The following is a 23320-nucleotide window of genomic DNA, read 5'->3' on the forward strand; positions in this document are numbered from 1 at the left end:
AAAGAAAAAAAAAAGAACTGCCATCGTGGCTGCCACCCTCTGGGCTGTCGCAGCACGAGAAGCAAGTTCTGCACCATGCTGCATTGCTCCTGGCCTTCTGGAATCAAGCTCCGCCTTCCTGCAGCCTTAGGCCCACCTCTTCCTGGCTGTCCATTGTAAACCAAGGCCAGCCCCTGCCTCCACACGGGCCCCAAGCATGTTCTAGGTCTTTTCCTGAGTGTTTTAGCCAGCCAAACTGAATCATAGAGCCACGGTATCTTAAAGCTGGAAAAAATATTAGGGGTTTTCTAGGCCAGCCCCTCGTGTTTTCAGGGAAGGAAATTTTGGTCCAAAAAAATGCATCAGTGGTAAAAGTAGCATTGAAACTGATTTCAGAACTGAAATGAGAATCCATGATTTTACGGAATGAATTGTAGTGGGTCTAGTTAATCAGAATTTCCACTCCCATTATGTGTGTCAGATGCCTGTTGTCCCACCAGAACTCCAAATTATAAGTCCCTTGCACCAGCATCAATATGATCTGTTAAAAATCAACCTTGAAATGGATCCATGGAAAAATGGGTAGTATTATGATATTGTAGGCTTACAACATCTGTCAGCCCTGCTGATACTTACTGCATGTTAATGGGCAAAACCACAACCCTCCGCATACTCAGTCTGGGCATGGTAGTGTGCTGATGTGCAGGTTATGTGCGTGACAATGTGCAGGTTATGGTGTCTTGTGGCAACTTGAAACTCAATGTCATAAAATTTCATTTTCTTCCTCTGGTGATTTCTGAAATAAAATGAACCTGGAAGGGCCCTGAAATGGATATTAAACATATATTTTGTTTGTTTTCTCCATCAGCTCATCCTCTGTTAGGGACAGTATTACATACAGTAAGATCAATAACATTTATGTGAAGAAGGCTGTCTGTTAGGTTTTTAGGGCGTGTGGGATTCTGTGGTTAATTCTGTGCAGAGAGTTAAGGGGGACTTCAATAGTTGTTATTTACCTTTGATCATGACCTGAGTTGACCCTTTTGGCTATTTATTAAATCGCAGTTTTACTCCTGTGTCATCTATCCTTGCGGAATGTGTGCTTTCTTGGTTGAGATTATATTTGCAACACACGCGGTACAGATTTTCTTTTTCTTTTTCTTTCTTCTTTTCTTTTTTCTGAGACAGAGTCTCACTCTGTCACCCAGGCTAGAGCGCAGTGATGCGAGTGAGCGCAGTGGAGGCTCACTGGAACCTCCACCTCCCAGGCTCAAGGATTCTCCCTTGAGGCTCTCCCACCTCAGCCTCCCAAGTAGCTGGGATTACAGGCACCAGCCACCACACTGTGTCAGCTGATTTTTTTTATTTTTTTATTTTTTAGTAGAGACGAGGTTTCGCCATGTTGGCCAGGCTGGTCTGGACCTCCTGGCCTCAAGTGATCTGCCCGCCTTGGCCTCCCAAATTGCTGGGATTACCTGCATGAGCCACTGTGCCTTGCCAGATTTTCTTAACTCAGTTGGTAATGTCTCTTCCTTCCAGGCAAAGTGTACAGTCACCACACTGGTTAGGCAGATGTTCCAGCTTTTACTCCATTTTGTCTCCTAGGCTCTGCGGCTACCCTCCTTTTTATGATGAAAATGACTCCAAGCTCTTTGAGCAGATCCTCAAGGCGGAATATGAGTTTGACTCTCCCTACTGGGATGACATCTCCGACTCTGGTAGGTCTCCCATAGGCAGCTCCCAGTGGGCGGCCCCCGTGACACTTACACCCAGACCACGTGACCCTGACAGGCCCAGGGGACCCTGGGGGGCTCAGAACAGTCCTGAGGGTCCTGTCTTGGTTGGCTGCTGTAACAAGATACCATAGACTGGGTGGCTCAAACAGCAAACATTTATTCCTCGCAGCTCTGGAGGCTGGGAAGTCCAAGATCAATTCGCCAGCACATTGAGTATCTGGTGAGGGCCCACTTTCTGGTTCATAGACTGCTGTCTTCTCACTATGTCCTTCTCACCATGTCCTCACATGGCAAAAGGGTCAAGAGAGCTCTCTCAAGTCTCTTTGATAAGGTCACTAATCTCATTCATGAGGGCTGCACCCTCATGACCTAATTACCCCTAAAAGGTCCCATCTCCAAATACCATCACATTGGTTGGGATTTCAGCATATGAACTGTGGGGGATTAACACACTCACAGCAGACAGTTCATAACAGCTCTCAGAAAGCTTCATGAGCTACATATTTGCGTTTGACTTGCAAACAAAGAGGACAAGCTTGGGACATCCGGCTCGAGCCACGCTGAGAGATGGGGACCCACTCATCCACCTCTTCTAGCCATGCCCTGTTCTGGGAGCTCCAGGAGTAAACCAGTAGTAGCTGACATTTATTGAGTGCTGACTGTATGCTGAGCACAAGATGCTCTGTATGTGTGCTAACTCACTCAGTCCTCAGGACAGCCTGTCAGGCGGGTATTAACTATTAACCCCATTTGACAGACGAGGAAACCGAGGCCCCAGAAGGTGAAATAACTTCACCAAAATCATACAACTAGTAAGGAGCAGAGCCGGCATTTGAAATGCCACTCTGAAACGTTCCTAGGGAAGTTCACTGTTCCCTCATCAGGGATAAAGATCAAAACCAAGGCCTGTGTAAATTAATGAAATCTCTCTAAGCCTCAGTTTTCTCGCTGGTAAGATGAGGCAGGTAATAATATTCCATCTCTACCATAGAGCATAGCAGAAGGATGAAATGAGATCATGAATGGGACAATGTGTTCTAGTCTCCTTGAGCTATTCAAAGAGAGCATGTTATTATTTGTGTTACTTCATCCTAAGTGGAAATGCCTTGGTTTCATCTTCAGCATTTGGAAACCTGGGCCTGGAGTATAGTTGTACAAGGCTCACGGGAAAGAGCCACATGGGAAGTATTTTTCTTCTGAGCTCAGAGGAGCACAGCCTTCCCCCAGAAGCCCAGTCCTGTGGGCATTGAGGGGCCGCACCCTGCAGTGCAGCAGGTTTGGGGCCTGACCCATGATGTCATCAGTTCTGCCACCCAGCCCCTCACTTTCCCAGGGTCTTCTGGGCCATCCCCTCTCCTGGGCTGCCAAGTGCTCCCCCACTTCCCCCAGCAGGGCACAGCTCACTGCATTGCAGTTTCCTGCTCCAGGGTTTGTAATAGCCCAAGTAGGCGACACATGGTGCTTTCTGGGGACTTGGTATCCACAGCACCTGGCCCCAGGACCTGATGGGCTGAGCAGGTGCTCAGTAGGTTTAGTTGAATCAGCCACATTTAACACATGGAGATGATGTCACCAAAACAGTTGTCTAAGGCAGTGATGAACTAATTAGAGGCACATGATAACAAAGATATTTCTTCTCTTCTCTCAACCAAAGGTATCACTAGCTACTAGAGGTAAGGGCCTTGGAGCTGGAAGTCAGGGTCCCAGGCCACCTCCTCACTACTGGGCCACCCTAGAGTGCCAAGTCCTGGCTTTCCTTTTCCCCACACGCTGGTGCCTTTGTGTCCAAGGTACAGTAGTCTCTGTGGAGGGCTGGTCTCATATTTTTCATGCTACACACGCTCCTCCTGAAGATCTGGTGGGATCATATTGTCACATCTCAAGTCGCAAAGTGATTCCTTCCCTTGTGCCTTCTTTTTGAACAGCAAAAGACTTCATTCGGAACCTGATGGAGAAGGACCCGAATAAAAGATACACGTGTGAGCAGGCAGCTCGGCACCCATGGTAAGGAAATGCACCCACTCAGCAGACCGTACCATTTAATGCCACCCGGGGGGGCACAAAACTTCCTGTTGGCCATTGTCGTTTATGAAATCCACACAGGATTATTCAGATTTCATCTCATTCTGGCCAGTGACTTTCCTCCTCTCCCCAAGCCAACATTTGAACTCTTGTGCCCCCAGGACACAGCTGCTGGAAGCACCATGAGAAGTTAGTAAGTGTATTCGTCCATTTTCATGCTGCTGATAAAGACATACCAGAGGCCAGGCATGGTGGCTCACGCCTGTAATCCCAGCACTTTGGGAGGCCAAGGTGGGTGGATCACAAGGTCAGGTGTTCGAGACCAGCCTGGCTAACATGGTGAAACCCCATTTCTACTAAAAATACAAAAAAATTAGCTGGGCATGGTGGCTCACGCCTGTAATCCCAGCACTTTGAGAGGCTGAGGCGGGTGGATCACCTGAGGTCAGGAGATTGAGACCATCCTGGCTAACACGATGAAACCCCGTCTCTACTAAAAATACAAAAAAAAATTAGCTGGGCATAGTGGCATGCGCCTGTAATCCCAGCTACTCATGAGGCTGAGGCAGGAGAATTGCTTGAACTCAGGAGTCGGAGATTGCAGTGAGCTGAGATCGTGCCATTGCACTCCAGTTTGGGCAACAAGAGCAAAACTCTGTCTCAAAAAAAAAAAAAAAAAAAAAAAGACATACCCGAGACTGGGCAATTTACAAAAGGAGGAGGTTTCACTGGACTCACAGTTCCACGTGGCTGGGGAGGCCTCACAATCATGGTGGAAGGCAAGGAGTAGCAAGTCATATCTTACATGGATGGGAGCAGGCAAAAAGAGAGAGCTTGTGCAGGGGAACACTCCTCTATAAAATCATCAGATCTCATGAGAGACTTATTCACTATCACGAGAACAGCATGGGAAAGACTTGCCTCTGTGATTCAATTACCTCCCACCAGGTCCCTCCCACAACACGTGGGAATTCAAGCTGAGATTTGGGTGGGGACAGAGCCAAACCATATCAGTATGCAAAAGATCGCTGCTTTTGCACTTTATAGAAAGTCTTTAGAGACATTGAAGGTAATTGCCCAATGAAGCATTACAATTGGAATTTTATTTCTTGAGTTTATTACTCATTAGTTAAATGAAGTTACATATTTTTTTCCTTTTAAGATGCTTTTCGAATTTGTGTTTCTTCAACTCGAGAGGGACTAATTGAGAGTTGATGGCATTCTACACATTTTCAGCAGTGGGCGTGAGGCTACCTTGCTTTTGTGCCACTAATTTAGAAACCAGCTTCACTATCAGCTAGCTGCGATGCTAGGTTTACACTTGACTTTTGTGAGCCTCTGTTTCCTCGTTGTTAAAATGAGAATAACAATACCTAATTTGCAGGGCTGACATAAGAAATACCGGAGATAATGCATGTAGAGGGTTTAGCACAGAAACCCTCTGGTCCATCAGAAATGCTTAGTTAATTGTAGCGATTGTTTTGTTTTGTTTTGTTTTGTTTGAGGTGGAGTCTCCGTCACCCAGGCTGGAGTGCAGTGGTGCAGTCTCGGCTCACTGCAGCCTCTGCCTCCTGTATTCAAGGGATTCTCCTGCCTCAGCTCCGCAAGTAGCTGTGATTAACAGGCGCCACCATGCCCAGCTAATTTTTTGTATTTTTAGTAGAGACAGGGTTTCGCCATGTTGGCCAGGGTGGTCTCAAACTCCTGACCTCAGGTGATCCACCTGCCTCGGCCTCCCAAAGTGCTGGGATTACAGGTGTGAGCCACCGCGCTGGCCTGTAGTGATTGTTATGTAAGCACCACGAGCATCCATTGTGAAACAAATGCCGAGAGTCGTAAAATACCAAAGATAATGAAAATAAATGGACAGAACCTTGAGATCAGGAGAAAATCCCCCTAAAATTACTCCAGAAAACCATCCCCCTGTGTGCCCCGCCATCCTCTGTAGCATTTCCCCTGGGGTCTTGTGTGCTGGTCAGCCTTCTAAAGGGGACCTGCTCACAGACAATGTCCTGACCCCATTTCACAGTATTTCAATGTATAACACCTATCATTTATTGAGTCTCTATTATATTCCAGCACTGGGCTAATTGCTCTAATGTATTGTCTTCTTTTTTTCCTTTATAATAACCCTGTGAAGTTGTATTTTCATTTCAGAAATAAAGAAATAGAGAGATGGCTGGGAGTGGTGGCTTATGCCTGTAATCCCAGCACTTTGGGAGGCCAAGGTGGGTAGGTCACTTGAGGTTAGGAGTTCGAGACCAGCCTGGCCAACATGGTGAAACCCCGTGTCTACTAAAAATACAAAAATTAGCCGGACATGGTGGTGTGTGCCTGTAATCCCAGCTACTGGGGAGGCTGAGGCCTGGAAATCACTTGAATCCAGGAGGCGGAGCTTGCAGTGAGCCAAGTTGGTGCCACTGCGCTCCAGCCTGGGCCACAGAGCGAGACTCTGTCCCAAAAAAAAAAAAAATAAGGTAAATTAACTTAGCCGAGACTACACAGCTAGCTAATAGCAAAGCCAGGATTCCAGCCAGAACTATCTGATTCCAAAATGAATTCCCTTCACCATCACACTGGAAGGAGAAGAAAAGGGGAAGAAAGGAAAGGCTTGGGGGAGAAGGAAAGAACATTCTGAAGAAGTGGACAGTTGTGATTGTGTATCGTCTTAATTTTGTTTAAGTCACTTTGGGCAGTAGTCAAAGTATGCGACGATAAAGGTAATAAAGGTTTTCTTACTTTATAAACATATTAGGCCTTTAAAGCTGTAAGACTTTTGAGATTTATCTTATAAAGAATAAAAATGACCTCAATAAAAGAGGGAGGGATGTGAGCCTAGGGCTTGTTGATAATCCATACTTGCTCTGTAGAAGGCAGGAAAAAGGCCAGTTAACACCTGCTCTCTCCTTCACCAAACATTTTGGAAAAAACAAAGAAGGGAGAGGTCAGTTTTCCCGAGGAGGCTGGGAGAGGGGCACAGAGGGCCCAGCAGGAGGTGGAGCCCCTGCTGAGTGCCACACCATGAGAAGGCTTCCCCCAGGCCAGCGGGAAGAGGAGGGAATTCCAGGCAGATGAGCGTCTGGGCATACAACACGGGAGCTTAAAACTGCATGTGCGTTCATGGTGCCATGAACACGTGGTATTCCAGAGTAGGAGAGGACGCAGGAGACAGGAAATGAGACTGGGAAGGAGGGCAGGAACTGGCAGGCAGGGCAGGGGCCTGGCCTGGCCTGCTCGGCTCTTAAGTCCTGGCTTCACCACTCACTGCCCATGTGGATGAGCTCCTCAGCCCTTTGGGCTGCCCCTGTAGAATCAGATCATGAATAACAATAATACGGACCCCGCAGGACTTTTCAAGGGGTTACGTGAGATAATACATGTGACAAAGAAGAAGCGTTGCACATCTGTGATACCTACAGGCTGCCATTAATTGATGACTCTACCAAGGAATTTATACCTTTCCCTTTGGGCAGTGGGGTCCCTGACATCTGTTAGGCAGGGTGCTGAGGTTTGATTTTAGAAAACCCAATGTGGTGGGAGACGGAGTGTGGGAGCGTGGCCAGAGGTGCGGCCTAGAGGCGGAAAGGGGGCTGGCCCAGAGGAGGGTGACAGTGGCCTGCGCGGGGCAGCGTGGCAGGGATGGAGCAGGGCAGGAAGGACTGTGAGTGACTGTCAGGGACGGAGAAGCCATGGGCATTGGGCAGAGCAGTGGCAGAGTGAGGTAAGGAAGAGAAGGGTCTAGGATTATTCCCAAGTTTCCAACTTACGGGACTCGGGGGATGATTGTGCTAGGAGGAGGGGCAGGCTTGGAGGAGTGAGTTCAGCCTGGGCCACGCTGCACCGGAGGTGCTGGGACCCTCACTCTGTCGCCAGGCTAGAGTGCAGTGGCGCGATCTCGGCTCACTGCAACCTCCGCTTCCCGGGTTCAAACGATTCTCCTGCCTCAGCCTCCCAAGTAGCTGGGATTACAGGTGCCCACCACCACATCCAGCTAATTTTTGTATTTTTAGTAGAGATGGGGTTTCACCATGTTGGCCAGGATGGTCTCGATCTCCTAACCTTGTGATCCCAAAGTGCTGGGATTACAGGCGTGAGCCACCATGCCCGGCCTACAGGACATTTTAAACCTCCCAATAAGTCAAACCCTGGAAAATGATGAAAACTAATGCACTTGACCCAAGCATTGCTGAAACTCTCGCTTGCCTGCATTTATGATATACTTCTCTCTTTTATGTAACATTGCCTGGGCAAAGTAGAACACAGATTCAGGTGAGAGCTGGCAGAATATGGAGTCATTCCTCCAGGCGGCCCCTCCTCATCAGCGGCAGCATTCTGGAAGCTGTGGTCTCCGTACATCCCTGACACCCCGAGAGCATCATCTCTTATTCCACACTTGCTCTTCTGACTTCAGCAGGGCCACCGAGGGCGAGGGAGGCCTTGGCAATCATGGACACCTTCCTTAGCCCCCAAACAGACCACTTCAGACAGGAGAGGGCTCTTTTCAGAGCTCCCCCTTGGAAGGCAGCCGGCCTCTTAGCAGATGGAGGCAGCCGGCCTCTTAGCAGATGGTTCCCGCCCCTTTCACTGAGCATTGCTGTTCTCTCTGTGGTGTGTGCTCAGGTCCCAACAGGCTGCCGACTGATGGCCACTGTATAGGGAATGGCCAGGGCCAGGATGGGAACCCAGGCCCTGTTACAGGGCAGCCCTGGCCAGAGCTCATTCCTCCAGCTCAGTGGTTCTAAGCATTCATCTCTAGGCTCATTGATAAGCAAACTGAAGTGATAAGAAGAGACGCTGAGAGAGAGAGATTCATTTATTTTAAGGATTTAAGCCTGTTTCCTGCAATTGTGGGGACCGGCAAATCAAAAATTTGCAGGCCAGGGCAGCAGGCTGGAGACCCAGGGAAGAGCTGATGTTGCAGCTCAAGTCCGAAGGCAGACTGGAGACAGCAGTTCCTCTTCCTGTTTTTCATGAGGGCCGTCAACTGATTGAACGAGGCCCACCCATGGCATGGACTCTAGTCGGTTTGACTCAAAGTCTACTGATTGAAATGTTCATCTCATCTAAAAAATACTTTCCCAGCAATATCAGGCTAGTATTTGGCCAAATATCTGGGTACCGTGGCCTAGCCAAGTAGCCAAGTTCACATTCCTGAATGTTCGCCGAACCCCCGCTCCCATCTTCTGGGCTCCAGACACCAGAGCTCCGGTTGGCTGTAGGAATTGGGAGGTGGCCCAGGACTGGCAAGTGCTGTCCCGGGTACACACCAGGCACCACCAGGCCCATCTTGAGCAGGTGGCTAGAAAAGCGCAGACTCAGAGCCAGGAAGGTAGAAGAGACCACACACAAAACACAAAACCACGAAAGGCAGGGGAGACTAGGCTGTGGTCCGTGAGGGGTGGATAGTGAGACAGGCTGTAAAAGGTGTGATTACGTAAATGCTATCTGCATTGTTCTTGTAGGTATTAAAACCAGAAAGCTGGCCGGGTGTGGTGGCTCATGCCTGTAATCTCAGCACTTTGGGAGGCCAAGGCAGGCTGATCACTAGAGGTCAGGAGTTCAAGACCAGCCTGGCCAATATGGTGAAACCCCATCTCTATTAAAAACACAAAAATGAGCCTGGCGTGGTGGTGCATGCCTGTAATCCCAGCTACTCGAGAGGCTGAGGCAGGAGAATCACTTGAACCCAGAGGCGGAGGTTGCAGTGAGTCGAGATCGCACCACTGCCCTCCAGCCTGGGCGACAGAGCAAGACTCTGTCTCAAAAAAAAAAAAGAAAACAGAAAAGCAAGGGACACATGAATGAAATGTGTTCACCCATAGCGTTGCCTAAGTGTGTGTATACGGATTGATAAAGCAATCCTGCTGTATCAGAAGCATTGACCACTAGGATCCCTTCCAATGTTTAGACTCCATGCCTCTGGTTTTGTTGGCGAAGCATGCTGAAGTTAGTGACACTGAGCATCAGCGCTGTCCTGATGTTACTATTGCAAGTTTCCTAGCTTATCATGAGCATGGGTCACCGTTGTCATTGCAGCTTGTACTTGGGGAGGGCCACGGTGCACTATTGTGGCCTGAGGTGGCTGCACTGCTGCAGGAAGACCGTGTAACACAGAGCCTGGGGGCCACCTTCTGCCCAGCTGGACTCCCCACTGCTGCACAGCCCAGGACTGTGGGAAATGAGCATGAAGCATTCCTAAAATAATTAGAAGCTTCTGTTTTCTTACATCTGGGCCCATGTGAACCCACAGATATGGCATGGGACACAGAGTATAGGCAGCAGGCCACAGGCCGTGGGGTCTGAGACCACACTGCGGACAAGCAGGTGGACCCCGAGGCCCAGAGTCTCCCCGACCCCAGCACCAGCCTGTTTGCTTTGGAGCCTGGCTCTGCCCTGCAGCAGTGCTCAGCCCGAGGAATTCCAGACTCCCCACCACTTTGGCCTTGTCATTTCTAAGAAAGAGCTGGCTGCTGCAAGCTTGGACTGGCATCCTTTTCTGAGGATGTAGCTTTTCAACAGGGTCCAGGAGGAATCACTCCCTGGGGCTCTCCGGGAGGAAAAGCTTAATAAAGATGTCTCTCATTCTCTCATCCTCTTTGTCTTGTTACTCTTGTTTCAGATGTAGTTGCCCATTCAAATACTCTATTTCTGTTTCAGGAATATGTGTCTGGGAAGGAAGGCAGTTGACAGTTGTTGGAAATGAAAACCTGGTTTGCTTGAGATATTTCCTGCATGTCCCCCTGGCTGTGTGTTTGCAGCCCTGCTGGGAAAAGGTGGTGGGGGAGAGTTGTTTTGAGCTGGGAACATCAGCCTGGATTCTAAACTTAGGCCAGCCTGGCACCGATTTTATATCGACTCTGTCCACCCTGTTTGCAGTCCTGATGGGAAAGAAAGTCTGGCTGGTATTCTCTCTTGTCTGAATATGCCTGAGCCGTGTTCCTTTCATCTCCTGAAGTAGTTGGAAGTGATGGTTGCCGTGTCTGGGCTGTTTTGTGTCCAGGGCAGTCAGTGTCTCGGGGGTGAGAGGTTTTCTCCCTTACCAGTTACCTTCCAGCCTATAACGTTGGTTTCTGACTCTGATCCCCTTAACTTCTGCAAGATTCATGAAACTCTTTCTTAGCCATCAGATAGTAACCCAGAATTGAATAGTTTGGTGCTAGAGGAAAGGGAAGAGGGAAGGATCAAAGCCCAGGAAAGACTGGGAGCAGATCACAGAGGCCCAGGGGGAAAAGGCCAAGTGGATGCCTGTAGGGAGAGGAGGAGGCTGTGATCGAGAAGGGCATGCATGAGGGAAGGAAGAGCTGGGAGACTGCCAGGTAATTCTCAGCCTGGAGATTGTGAGCCGCGAGAGAGGAGGATGCTGTGATCGAGAAGGGCATGCATGAGGGAAGGAAGAGCTGGGAGACTGCCAGGTAATTCTCAGCCTGGAGATTGTGAGCCGCGAGAGAGGAGGAGGCTGTAAGACCCAAGAAAGAGACAGCAGAGGGAGGAAAGAGTGGGATGGAGGGTACTGTCAGGAGAGAAGGCCAGGAGCAAACCTAAGTTCTTCCCTGCTCGTGGCAGGCTCAGGAATCAGCTAGAGTTAAAGCTTACCCGGGGCTGCCAAGGGCTCAGGTGAATGCAGGGTGGACGCCGTCCTTGAAGTTCTAAGAATTTCAAGGAGATGCAAGGGTGGAGGATGTACCAGGCGGGGTTGAGTGGAGCTGGGAATACTGTCACCCAGCATAGAGTGGGTGGGGGGCATGGGCTCACAGGTGTTGCCAAGCAGAATGTGGCAGGCTCAGCTCTGCTGAGATGAAGCTGAGAGTCCACGGGTGTGAGTGGTGCCCTGGGAGCAGCGCCCCTGGGGAAGACAGAGAGGAGGGACCTCGGGTCTGAGGAAGCTGGGAAGCAAGGCCGGGAAGGGGTCTGGTGCTGAGACCAGTTGGGGAACAAGTGTGAGACCTTGGAGGTGGCGCATGGTGGCTCCAAAGCTTGTGTGGAGGCAGAGGGGATGAGGAGGGAGAAGGATGGGAAACATTGTCACTGTGGATTCTGATGTTGCAGGAATTGGGGTCAAAGAAGGAAAAAATGAGAGCCGGGGAGTAGTCAACCAGGAGGGCGCTGGCGGGTCTGGGGAGGGTGCGGAGTGTAGAAGCTGGAATAAGACTTTGTGGTGAGGGGTTAGAATGGGTGGGTTTAGGGAATGGCCAGGTGATGACATCAGCAGCCTGGAAGGGCAGCGGCCAGCCACCCTGTCCCCGACTGAGCCTCAGCTCTCCTGAGGCTAGGTAAGACTCCCCTTTATGGGACGCAGTGTCAGGGCCCAGAAGAAGCACTTCAGAGAAGCACCTTTGCCTCTGTTTCAGGATCGCTGGTGACACAGCCCTCAACAAAAACATCCACGAGTCCGTCAGCGCCCAGATCCGGAAGAACTTCGCCAAGAGCAAATGGAGAGTAAGTGTGGAGTATATGAAATTCCCGGTGAATTAACCCCCTCGTGACACTGGCCCTCCAATCTGAGCATTTCTGAAATCCCCAGAACCTCACCTGAATAATTTTGCTAATTTTAACTGCAAGTAATAAAGACTTAGAGGGAATATTATGGTGTAAGAGGGATGGAGTGTGCAATTCAACACTTCCCCTCTGTGATCAAAGACAGCAATAGTGCCAGCTCTTCCTCATCTGCTGTTTCTTAACCAACATCACCCTTGTCTTTCTTCACCTTGCTAGAACTTTGAATAGCTGACTTTTATTAAAGCGATATGGAGGGGGAAAAAACAGGAAATCTGAGTTGAACTCATCAATGTTTGCTGATAAAAGTTTGACAGATTTAAACCATGGAGGTTTTGTGATCATCTGTTGATTACCTGACTTCCTAATCTCTTGATTACCTGACCTCCCCTCCGTGTTCCAATCAGCAATGGCAATTCAGAGCTAGCTATTTTGCCATGAGGGCCAATGGTGAAAGATGAGACGGAAACAAAATTAATTTTGCTGGCCTGCTGTATTCATAGGACATGCTATCATTAGGTTGGTGCAAAAGTAATTGTGGTTTCTTCCATTAAAATTGCCATGAGATTTGAAAATAGTTTTTATTTTCCTAGTATTGGTACTTTTGTCTGAAAGATTTAGGTTGGGGCAAAAGTAATTGTGGTTTCTTCCATTAAAATTGCCATTACTTTTGCACCAACCTAAATCTTTCAGACAAAAGTACCAATACTAGGAAAATAAAAACTATTTTCAAATCTCACATTTTTAAGGTATTATAATATGCCTTTTATTCTAAAGGCCACACCTCTTAAATTACAGAGAGAATTGGTTTACATTTATTCTATGCATTTATGACATCAGAAGAAAACTATTTTAAGTCTCTAAAATATTTAGTTGGGGAAAGGGTTTAATAAATCAGTGTACTTTTAGAAGAAGGGACAACATAAGCTTTCCTTCTTGAGTAGCATGAGAATGATGTAAAGAGTTTGAAATGCTTAGGCTAACATGATAAACAAGAGAACACAGAGTCTTTTCCAATTAGCTGAAATATTTGTCTGCTTTTTTCCTTTCTGAAATTTCAGCAAGCATTTAATGCCACGGCTGTCGTGAGACATATGAGAAAACTACACCTTGGCAGCAGCCTGGACAGTTCAAATGCAAGTGTTTCGAGCAGCCTCAGTTTGGCCAGCCAAAAAGACTGTGCGTATGTAGCAAAACCAGAATCCCTCAGCTGACACTGAAGACGAGCCTGGGGTGGAGAGGAGGGAGCCGGCATCTGCCGAGCACCTCCTGTTTGCCAGGCGCTTTCTATACTTAATCCCATGTCGTGCGACCCTAGGACTTTTTTTAACATGTAATCACTGGGCTGGGCGCAGTGGCTCACGCCTGTAATCCCAACACTTTGGGAGGCCGAGGCAGGAGGACTGTTTGAGTTCAGGAGTTTTAAGACCAGCCTGACCAACATGGTGAAACCCCATCTCTACTAAAATATAAAAATTAGCCGGGTGTGGTGGCGGGCACCTGTAATCTCAGCTACTTGGGAGGCTGAGGCAGGAGAATCGCTTGAACCCAGGAAGCGGAGGTTGTAATGAGCTGAGATCACACCACTGCACTCCAGCCTGGGTGACAGATTGAGACTCCCTCTCAAAAAAAAAAAAAATCATTGAGCACTCATGGAACCCTAGGTATTGCTATTTCCATTTACAGTTGAGGAATCCAGGGCTCAAGTCCTCGCAGCCATGTCTGTCTGGATAAAGGCCTGGACTCTTTCTCATCTCCATCCTTCCCTCTGATTTACCTCTCATTGTACAGTCACTCTTGCGGATTGAGGAAGGGAGAGCAGAGCCTCAGGACAGCCTCCTGCCATTGACTTCCATAATGTATATATTTTGGATGCAGACAATGATGATTTGAGCTCATTTATGTGAAGTGCATTGACTTTGCAATAAAAGTAATAGTATTTCATTGTCCTTCGTCTTTGCATGGACTATTCCATCATCGAAGGCACACTTACTCTCTCCTTATTTCTCTCCCCAACTGCTCCTCTCTCTGTGGAAATAATCCCATTTGGCCCTTCCCATGGGTCCTCTCCACATCAGAGCAGTGGCCCTAATCTCCCTAACCATGGAGCAGCCCTGCAGCCTGGTCTCACCCTGGGCATCATGCTCCTTCCCATTTGGCTCAGAAAAGGATTCCCTTCCTCTCTAAGGAACCTTCCCATCTCATTTGGGACCATCCAGCCCTTAAATTTTCCCAAGAAATCTCTGTGAGTGTCCCCGGACATACCATAGCTCCCCTTTCACCCTGAATCTTTTCCACCCTCTGGTCAAAGGGAACCCCACGATGGATCCCTTCTTTACAGATTCATACACTGGCATCGGCAGCAAAGCCCGTCGGGAGCACTCCTTGTATGGCTGTTTGTCCCCATGTCTGAGCACACAGACTCCCTGGGGGCCTGCACCAACAAGCTCAGTGGCGGCTGAGGCCTCTCATGTCAAGGCTTTTGACGCCTGCACATCCTCTGGGGGAGGGCTTCAGCGCAGCCTCTGAGGAACTCCACTAGGCCAGGGACTGCTGAGCTCACACAGGAATAGGCGAACATCTCTATTCTTGCTCTTTTTTCTTTTCTTTTTGCTTTCCTTTCTTTTTCTTTCCCTCCTTTATTTCCCTCCTTCCCTCTCTCTTCTCTCTTTTCTTTTCCCTCCCTCCCTCCTTCCTTTCCTTCCTTCTTTCCTTCCCTCCCTCCCTTCTTTCTTTCTTTTTCTTTCCTTCTCTTTCTTTTCTTTTTTTCTTTCTCTTTTTCTTTTCTTTCTTTTTCTTTCTTTCTCTCTCTTCTCTTTCTTCCTTCCTTCCTTCTTCCTTTCTCTTTCTTTCCCTTCCTTCCTTCCTTTGTTTCTTTCTTTCTTTCTTTCTTGTCTTTCTTCTCTCCTCCACTAACCTGCCCTGCACTGCCCTGCCTTGCCCTGCCTTCCCCTCCCCCTCCCCTCCTCTCTCCTCTCTCCCCTCTCCCCTCTCCTCTCTCCCCTCTCCCCTCTCCTTTCTCCTCTCTCTTCTCTCTTTCTCTCACTCTGTCACCCAGACTGGAGTGCAGTGGCACAGTCATGGCTCACTGCAACCTCAACCTCCTAGGCTCAAGTAATCCTCCTGCCTCAGCCTCCTGAGTAGCTGGGACAACAGGCATGTACCACCGTGCCCGGCTAATTTTTGTATTTTTTGTAGAGCCAGGGTTGCCCCAGCTGGTCTGGAACTCCTGAGACTCAAGCGATCCGCCCACCTTGGCCTCCCAAAGTGTTGAGATTACAGGCGTCAGCCACCATACCCTTATTTCAAAGTGCTCTGCGTCACAAAATGCTTTCTAGCCAAGAGTGCACACAACACACCAACCAAGGGTAGGAAGGTAGTATCATTCTTTATTCCTTCTTAAAATACCTGCTTTACAGAGCTATTGTAAGAAGTGGACAATTCGTATGATGACAGTATGTAGTCAACACTAGCCTGGTGCCTGCTACATATTAAGTGCTCAGTACATGGAACCTGTTGTACCACAGTGGTGAAACCATGTTGTTTTCAAACACAAAGCAGTTAAAATTATACCAAAAAAAAGGAGAGGAGAGGACTAAGAATAAAGCATTTTGAACCCATTGCAAAGGCTTTCCCACAGGTAGGTAAAAATAGTCACATGGGTAAACATTTGGGTCCCTGCAAGGTGGGCACGGTGGCTCACACCTGTAATCCCAGCACTTTGGGAGGCCGAGGTGGGTGGATCACCTGAGGTCAGGAGTTCGAGACCAGCCTGGCCAACATGATGAAACCCCATCTCTACTAAAAATACAAAAATTAGCCCGGCGTGGTAGTGAGCCCCTGTAATCCCAGCTACTCGGGAGGCTGAAGCAGGAGAATCGCTTGAACCTGGCAGGCAGAGGTTGCAGTGACCCGAGATCGTGCCACTGCACTCCAGCCTGGGTGACAAGAGTGAAACTCCATCTCAAGAAAAAAAAAAAATTGGGCCCCCCCGCCCCCCACCATAAACCCAGCTCCTGTGACACCTGGCAGTGGGAAGCGGGGTGAGAATTTACCTCTGAAACTCTGAAGCCCACTTCTGCTGTTCCCTGCAGGTCTGGCACCTTCCACGCTCTGTAGTTTCATTTCTTCTTCGTCGGGGGTCTCAGGAGTTGGAGCCGAGCGGAGACCCAGGCCCACCACTGTGACGGCAGTGCACTCTGGAAGCAAGTGACTGGCCCTGGAGGTGGGGCCCGGGGTCGGGGCTGGGGAAGGGGAGCCCCAGGATCGCCAGTGCCGCGAGCCACTCCAGCGAGACCCCACCTTGCATGGTGCCCCTTCCTGCATAGGACTGGAAGACCGAAGTTTTTTTATGGCCATATTTTCTACTGCAATTCTGAAGTGTTCATTTCTCACAAACTGTACTGACTCGAGGGGCGCTGATTTCATAGGATCTGGTGCTGTATATACGAATCTTGCAAAGCTCTAACTGAACGGACCTTCTTATTCCTCTCCCCTAACACCATCGTTTCCACTCTTCTCAGTGTAGGTAACCGTCTATGGTGTGTTTTTTCATTAATGACAAAAAAAAAGGTTTCAACTGGATTATTTAAATATTGGTAAATACTGTGCATTAGGGTTTGTTTTTCCTTTTAAGAAGTATGTCCTTTGTATCTCTAAGTTACATGACCTATATCTTTTCCTCTTAAATAGTAGTTTTATGTTAACCTTTAAGAGATTTGTTTTTCCTCAAAGGAGAATTTAAAGGTATTTTTAAAAATTCTAATAAGAGGATCAGCCGGGTGCAATGACTCATGCCTGTAATCCCAGCACTTTGGGAGGCCAAGTCGGGCGGATCACGAGGTCAGGAGATCAAGGCCATCCTGGCCAACATGGTGAAACCCCACGTCTACTAAAAATACAAAAAATTAGCCAGGCGTGGTGGCACACACCTGTAGTCCTGGCTACGCGGGAGGCTGAGGCAGGAGAATTGCTTGAACCCGGGAGACGGAGGTTGCAGTAAGCCGAGATCGTGCCACTGCACTCCAGCCTGGGCGACAGAGCAAGACTCTGTCTCATAAAAAAAAAGAAAAATTCTAACAAGAGGATCATGAATCTGTCTCCAAGGCTAAGAGTGCCCTTCACCTCTACTCCTTCTGTTTCTCTCCCCTTCCCCAGGAGGAGGGGCCCCTCAGTTCTGTGAGGCTCTCTTCTCTGCAGGGGACTTTGGTAGAGAATCTGCACAGAGCCTTTGCTGGCAACCCATCCAGCAGAACCCGCACCCACCAGAGACCCTAGAGGCCTCTTGCCATCAGCAACCAGAAATAAAGAAGCCTGCTCCCCCGAGACGCAGGGCTCAGCTTCACAGGCCAGACTTGCTGTGAGATGCCCACACTGCAGAGATGCAGGACCCTCCCTTGCAAAAGGAACCAGCTGCCATGTTGCTGAAAGTGGGCCCACACACAACCCTCATTTCTCACGAGAGCTAACAGATGAAAGCTCAGCTATGCAGTGTTAAAATTCATCTCTTTCTCTGTGGTTTTTAAAAAAATGCATTTCTAATCTTACACTTCACGTGGCCTCCAACACAAAGTTCTTTCTCCACATTTTTACCCTCTTCTCACATGAATGTTTTCTAAGGGAAGGAAGGGAGGGAAGCAGCCTTGGGAAAGGATCCATTTCTGGTGGTAAGGAGAGGGGGCCCTGCCAGGCTAATGGGACTTCAGCCACCACAGAGATGACCAAAGACCACCTCCATCAGGCCCAGCCGGTGCTTGCAGCCCTTCCATTGGTCAGGGGAGTCTAAAATCAAAGACACATGGTGGTAGGGTCACCAAACGTCCCATTTGCCCGAGACTGAAGGATTTCTCAGGCTGTGGACATTTAATGCCAAAACCAGGAATATCCAGGGCAAAGCAGGCTGTGGTGTTTGCCTTTGTGGAGCCAGGCAGTGTGTGGCCCAGGGAAAGCTGCGTTTCATGGAGGCTTCCAGGAGGCTGCCCTGTAAAGCCAGGCAGGTGGCTTCAAGTGCCGGTCCTGCAAGTGCCCCTGCTTCAGCTCTCAGGCCCATCCAATGCCTCAAGCCCACGGGGGTGTCCCGGCAGGTCTGCGTCATCACGACCCAGTAACGCTGCTGGCTGTGTCCTCATGCCCTCTTCCTGTGGCTGGCCAGTCATGGGAAGTCCTGTTGGTTGAGTCATCTTTGTCACTTCTACACCTTTGAGTGTGTACAGGCTGAATGTTGAGTGATGCCCCCCCACCCTCTCAATAAACACACACACACACACACACACACACACACACACACACACACACACACACACAATGTTATTAGGCACAGCAGCTCCATCCTGCTCCCTGAGAATGGCAGTGCAGGCACAGAGAAGAGCAGTTGGGAAGACAGGCAGCTGGTCTACCCTGTCCCCGCACACTTCACAGGCGCTCCACTGCTTGGCAGGAATTCTGCATGGCATCTGCCACGCATGCTCACAGGGTGAAAAATCAAGCTGTCACTCTGCAAAATCTAAAAACCCTGGAAAGGTCTATAAGATGACATTAGACCCAGTTAAGAAGCAAGTGTCACCTGAGTTGGCCATGCAATGAATGAATATTATAAGCAGTATTGGAGAACTAGGCGGTTGCTTACTAAGAAGTGTCTTGGAAACATTCAAGTTCATACAGTGCATGACAAAGTAATAGAAGGCTGCAAGCGCTGAAAATGCACCCGAATCTGGTACCTAGGATGAGTACATGAATAGTGATGAATAGCCCTTTGTGCTGTGTGCTATATACAACCATTTGCATTCAGAAAGCAGCATTTGAAGCTGAGTTCCATTACTGGTGATTGAAGTATTTTCAGGAGCAGATACATGTGGCGCATGTTATATGCACTTAGTTTGAAAGTATCCCTCACCCAAAAAGTGCAGAACCTCTGAAAGGTGAGCCGTGGTGCAGGTGCCCCCCTCGCTGTTCGGGTCAGTTCTTGGCCATGCTTGGCCTGTCACACGCCGGGTCTCAACAACATCGTGCGAGGAGACAGTGACTGGTTTCAGCCCAAGAGTCAACTGTTGAGCATGACATCAGGAAGCCTGTACTGTCCTGATCCCACCAGGCTTGGGTTAATTTCCTATTGCTTCAGAGAAAGAGAGGCGCTCTTGTGCTTTTGAGAGAGCTCTCATGGTAAAAAGAGGTTGTCTTTGCACTGCGCTTGGTATGATTTATTTTCTTAAAAAACAGGAAGAGAACCTAGAATGTGCCTTTCGTGAAGGTCTGACAAATGGGGTCGCAGAGTCCTAGGACCCACACCAAGGTCAGATTCCACCTACAGAGGCTGAGCATTTCTACATGCACCCAGGGTGCTGGGCAGAGGCTAAGGGTGGACACGTGGACCCCATCACAGGCTTCCTTCCTGAGCCCAAGTCCCCCATTTGGTCACTATCCCTTCTCAGAGCAAATGGATTCTCTTTTCCTCACTTGGAATATTCAATGTTGAAGTAGTGGCCTGGAGTGGCCTTTCCCTCAGCTGCCTGTCTGGGCTCCCTGGCTTCCCGGATCTTCATCTCATACGTGAGGCAATAGGAGGAGTTTCTATTCATTGAGACAAACAGTGAGTGGGCACCAACAGGCCAGCAGCTTGGCCCTCTTCACAGAGGTGGCCTTGGAGTCTGGAGTCTGGGCAGCTCTCTGCCTCCCTACGGCTCTGCTTCCCAGCGGGCACACGGGTCCGGAGCCTCAGAATGAAGTGGTGCAGAGGTGCAGGGCACACCTAGGAGAAGCTCAGTGACCACCAAAGCCCTTGAGGAGAGACGGGGTTTGCTGTGTTAGAGAAATGGCAACCCCCAGGACCATGCACGGCTCTGGCAGTGCACAGTGGCTGATTTTCACCAGTTCCTCCTACCCCTGCCTCTGTCGGAGACTAGAAAACATTCTACCCCTTCAGGTCTTCTTTTAAAAGAAAAGAGCTATGGCAAAGCGTGCCATACAAAGTTAAAAAAAGGAAGAGTGGCTTTGTGTTCTTGACCATGGCCACAATTCTGGTCACTTCTAGCATCTGACCTTGAGAACGAGGTAGAGGCTCTGAGCCACCGCTGGCCTTTGAGAGAGTCTCACTCTCCAGCTAGCTCTTTGTGTAGTGTCCAGGGCCCCGGCAGTCAGGATAGAGCGAGCAAAAGAAGATGGACAGGGCGCAGTGGCTCACGCCTGTAATCCCAGCGCTTTGGGAGGCCGAGGCGGGCAGATCACAAGGTCAAGAGATCAAGACCATTCTGGCCAACATGGTGAAACCCTGTCTCTACTAAAAATACAAAAATTAGCTGGGCATGGTGGCACGTGCCTGTAATCCCAGCTACTCGGGAGGCTGAGGCAGGAGAATCGCTTGAACCCGGGAGGCAGAGGTTGCAGTGAGCCAAGATGATGCCACTGCACTCCAGCCTGGTGACAGGGCAAGACTCCGTCTCAAAAAAGATGGCCATGCTGGCCAAGGCTGGGCTCATAGGAAATATCTGTAGTAGGATGAAAGGAATCTGGCCTAGGGAGCCCTGGACTCGGTTTACCTACCCCGTACTCATCCCACTCATCTCTACCCTAGTGTCCATCATGCCCTGGATGAATCGTAGGTGGGAGGGACAGAAGCCAAGAACACCAGGCACACGGGGTGGGGGGAATGGGGGGAGCCCAGGTGATCCCCTTTGGAAAGTGGATTGATCCTCTCCCCTGTGGAATGACAGCTTAACCTGATTAACCCACTGGGGCTTGCTATTTTATTAGCATTTTTAAACAGAAAGGAAAGATGATATCCCAGTGCAGGTAGACTTTATTTTTGAAAGCATCGTGGCCCCTCGCCTCTCCCTCTCCCCCAGAACCTTGGCCAGAATTGAGTCTTCGCGCTGGGGAGGCCACACTGGAACCATTGCTCTAGGGCTGAAGGTGGAAGTAGGGCCACTGCCGCAGCTTCAGCCAGAGCCCTCGCTGCTTCGCAGAATTTAACAAGCGCACGACTGGGATTCCTTTGGATATGAGAAAGGAAGGCAAGTGCGGGCAAAGGGAAGCTCCTCCCGTTTTTCATAAACAGAAGCAAGATGTCCTCTTTCCCAGGTTTGCACAATCACTTCTGGCAAATTAATTGAAGGTCCTTGAATTCAGCCAGTGCACGAAACCTTTGCATGTTCTTCTGAAACTGTACTTCTTCCCTATTCTGTCTACCCACACTCTGCGAACTTTGCCTTTTCCTTAAACACATTCCAGACCAAACACTGTTCAGTTTGTTAAAAAAAAAAAAAGATGTATATACCTGTATGTGATCCACCACCCTTTTGAGGGGCACCTGGTCCTCGGTTGGGGCTGCAGGTGTGCCTGACATTTGCAAAAGATAGTCCAGTCTTTCGATGTTCAGAATTGAAAATGTGGAGATAGAAAAGCTCAAACAGACTCCTAAAAGGAGGGTTTCTTTCCTGAAGACTCCAAGAAAATGAGTGTGCAGATCAGTTAGCTTGACAACCTCAACTCTGGGGAGCAGGCAGGCGGTCTGAGGAAGATAAGGGCCCACGCCCCACTCACCTGGCACCTGTTTGGTGGTCCCGGGGCATCACGGTCTGCAGCTCTGGGCCCCCAGCCCCACTGTGAAGTCAGTCCTGCATGCTGGCCGAGGCCCGGCCACCTCCCGATGCCTCCAGAGTCAGTGGGAAGGAGTCAGCCCTTCCCAGACATCCCCGCCACCTCCAGCAGGAGCAGCTCAGTTTGTGGCTCTGGGAGCTCCGCTTTTGCAAACCCAAAAAGGCTGTGCATTTGGAAGCCAAACGCTCAGCATGCGGCTGCCGAGTCTGGTTTTGTGGACAAAGCAAACTGTGGAATGGCTTCTCGGTGTCTGTATAAAGGGACAAACGGTTGCATTCACCCTTTGTACTATAACACCGCTTCTGCATTCGCCATATCCGTTTTTTAACCTTTTTGTCTCCGGGGAACTTCTCATTCGATTATTATGTCTTCTGATGATTTGCCATGTTATTTTAAAGGTGATTTTATTTTCTTATGGACAGGAAAAAAGAAAATGAGGAGGAGTTGGTTTTACTCTTAGAGATAAGACTTCAGCAGGGGCTCAGAAACCCCAAACTCTAGTTAAATTGCTTCTCGGAGGAAAATCTTAGTCTAGACAGATTCAGATTCCCAGGCTCTCCTGGAAGCCCTGCACTTCGGGGCACAGGGGCCCTGGTACGTGGTTGGCAGCCAGGCTGCGAGAGAGCTAAAAAGGAACAAGAACATCAGCTCGGATGTTTGTCTCTCAGCCCTGACGCCTGCCACTCTCCTTCGCGGGGCACTTGGCCCTATCAGAGGGACATGAAATGCTGTCCAAATGGTGGCAGAAATGCAGCGACATTGCATGCAGCAGAGTCTTTGCTTCGAAAGATGGGGCGCCATGTTTCAGAGAACATTTAGTCCCACGTTCAGGTGAGAAGACCTCAAAGGTACCCTCTGTCCAGAATAAACATTGGAACAACCTCTCAATTGGCTTTTGTCACTACACATAATGTAATCCCCCTTCTTTCAGCTCCCCCAACAGTGAGCATGCTTCCCCAAAAATTACAACATCAAAACCAGGAATGTCCCCGCATCTACTATTACCAGGCTTGCAATTGGTTCAATTTTCCCATAAAAACATGTTTGTCCAAAAGAAGGGAAACTGTGAATTTATTCCATGCATGTAATAAACTCTGCAAGAAGTTTAACCCACATAGGTTTGCGGCACTGCAAAATTGTTCATGGGTCTATGTAGCAAATGATTCTCTGCCTTGACAATCATGTATACATATCAAGATTTCTATCATAATGATAATGAGATTGATGACTTCTTGTTTTCCTCCAATAAAGACAATTAATCACCTTCAGATGCTCATTTCCTCTGTCATGAGAAGGATGTGGAGTTTCAGTGTCTCTATCTTTCCTCTGCTTCCTGAAGTTTGGATTTGAAGGAAGGAGTTTGAATTGAGACCCCCCAAACTCATGGAGTCCCCCTTAAATATTTCAGGTCACTTCCCCCGTGAGCAGGGAGTGGCAGGGATGGGTGAAGGGATGGTACATCGTGCCTTTGGGGTTGGGGACAGGTGCCCAGGTTCCAT

The 23320-nt window shown here is 49.1% G+C and overlaps 1 protein-coding gene across 8 annotated transcripts in view; it reads left to right on the plus strand.

Moving 5' to 3' along the window:
• CAMK1D (calcium/calmodulin dependent protein kinase ID) overlaps positions 1-23089 on the plus strand; it is a 486590-nt gene extending 463501 nt beyond the window's left edge. For 5 of the 8 annotated variants that reach the window (XM_016962637.4, XM_063780436.1, XM_016962639.4 and 2 more), the window contains 5 exons: positions 1585-1697; positions 3641-3719; positions 12086-12173; positions 13292-13409; positions 16325-23089. In XM_016962637.4, coding sequence (XP_016818126.1) covers positions 1585-1697; positions 3641-3719; positions 12086-12173; positions 13292-13409; positions 16325-16443 — 517 coding nt within the window. In that variant the 3' untranslated portion in view covers positions 16444-23089. Of the gene's footprint in view, positions 1-1584; positions 1698-3640; positions 3720-12085; positions 12174-13291; positions 13414-16324 lie in introns of all 8 variants that reach the window. The other 3 variants (XM_016962641.3, XM_016962640.3, XM_063780437.1) reach the window with 3 other exon arrangements.
• The last annotated feature ends 231 nt before the right edge of the window (positions 23090-23320 follow it).

This window comes from Pan troglodytes, chromosome 8 (genome assembly GCF_028858775.2).
Source record: "Pan troglodytes isolate AG18354 chromosome 8, NHGRI_mPanTro3-v2.0_pri, whole genome shotgun sequence".
Taxonomy (NCBI): Eukaryota; Metazoa; Chordata; class Mammalia; order Primates; family Hominidae; genus Pan; species Pan troglodytes.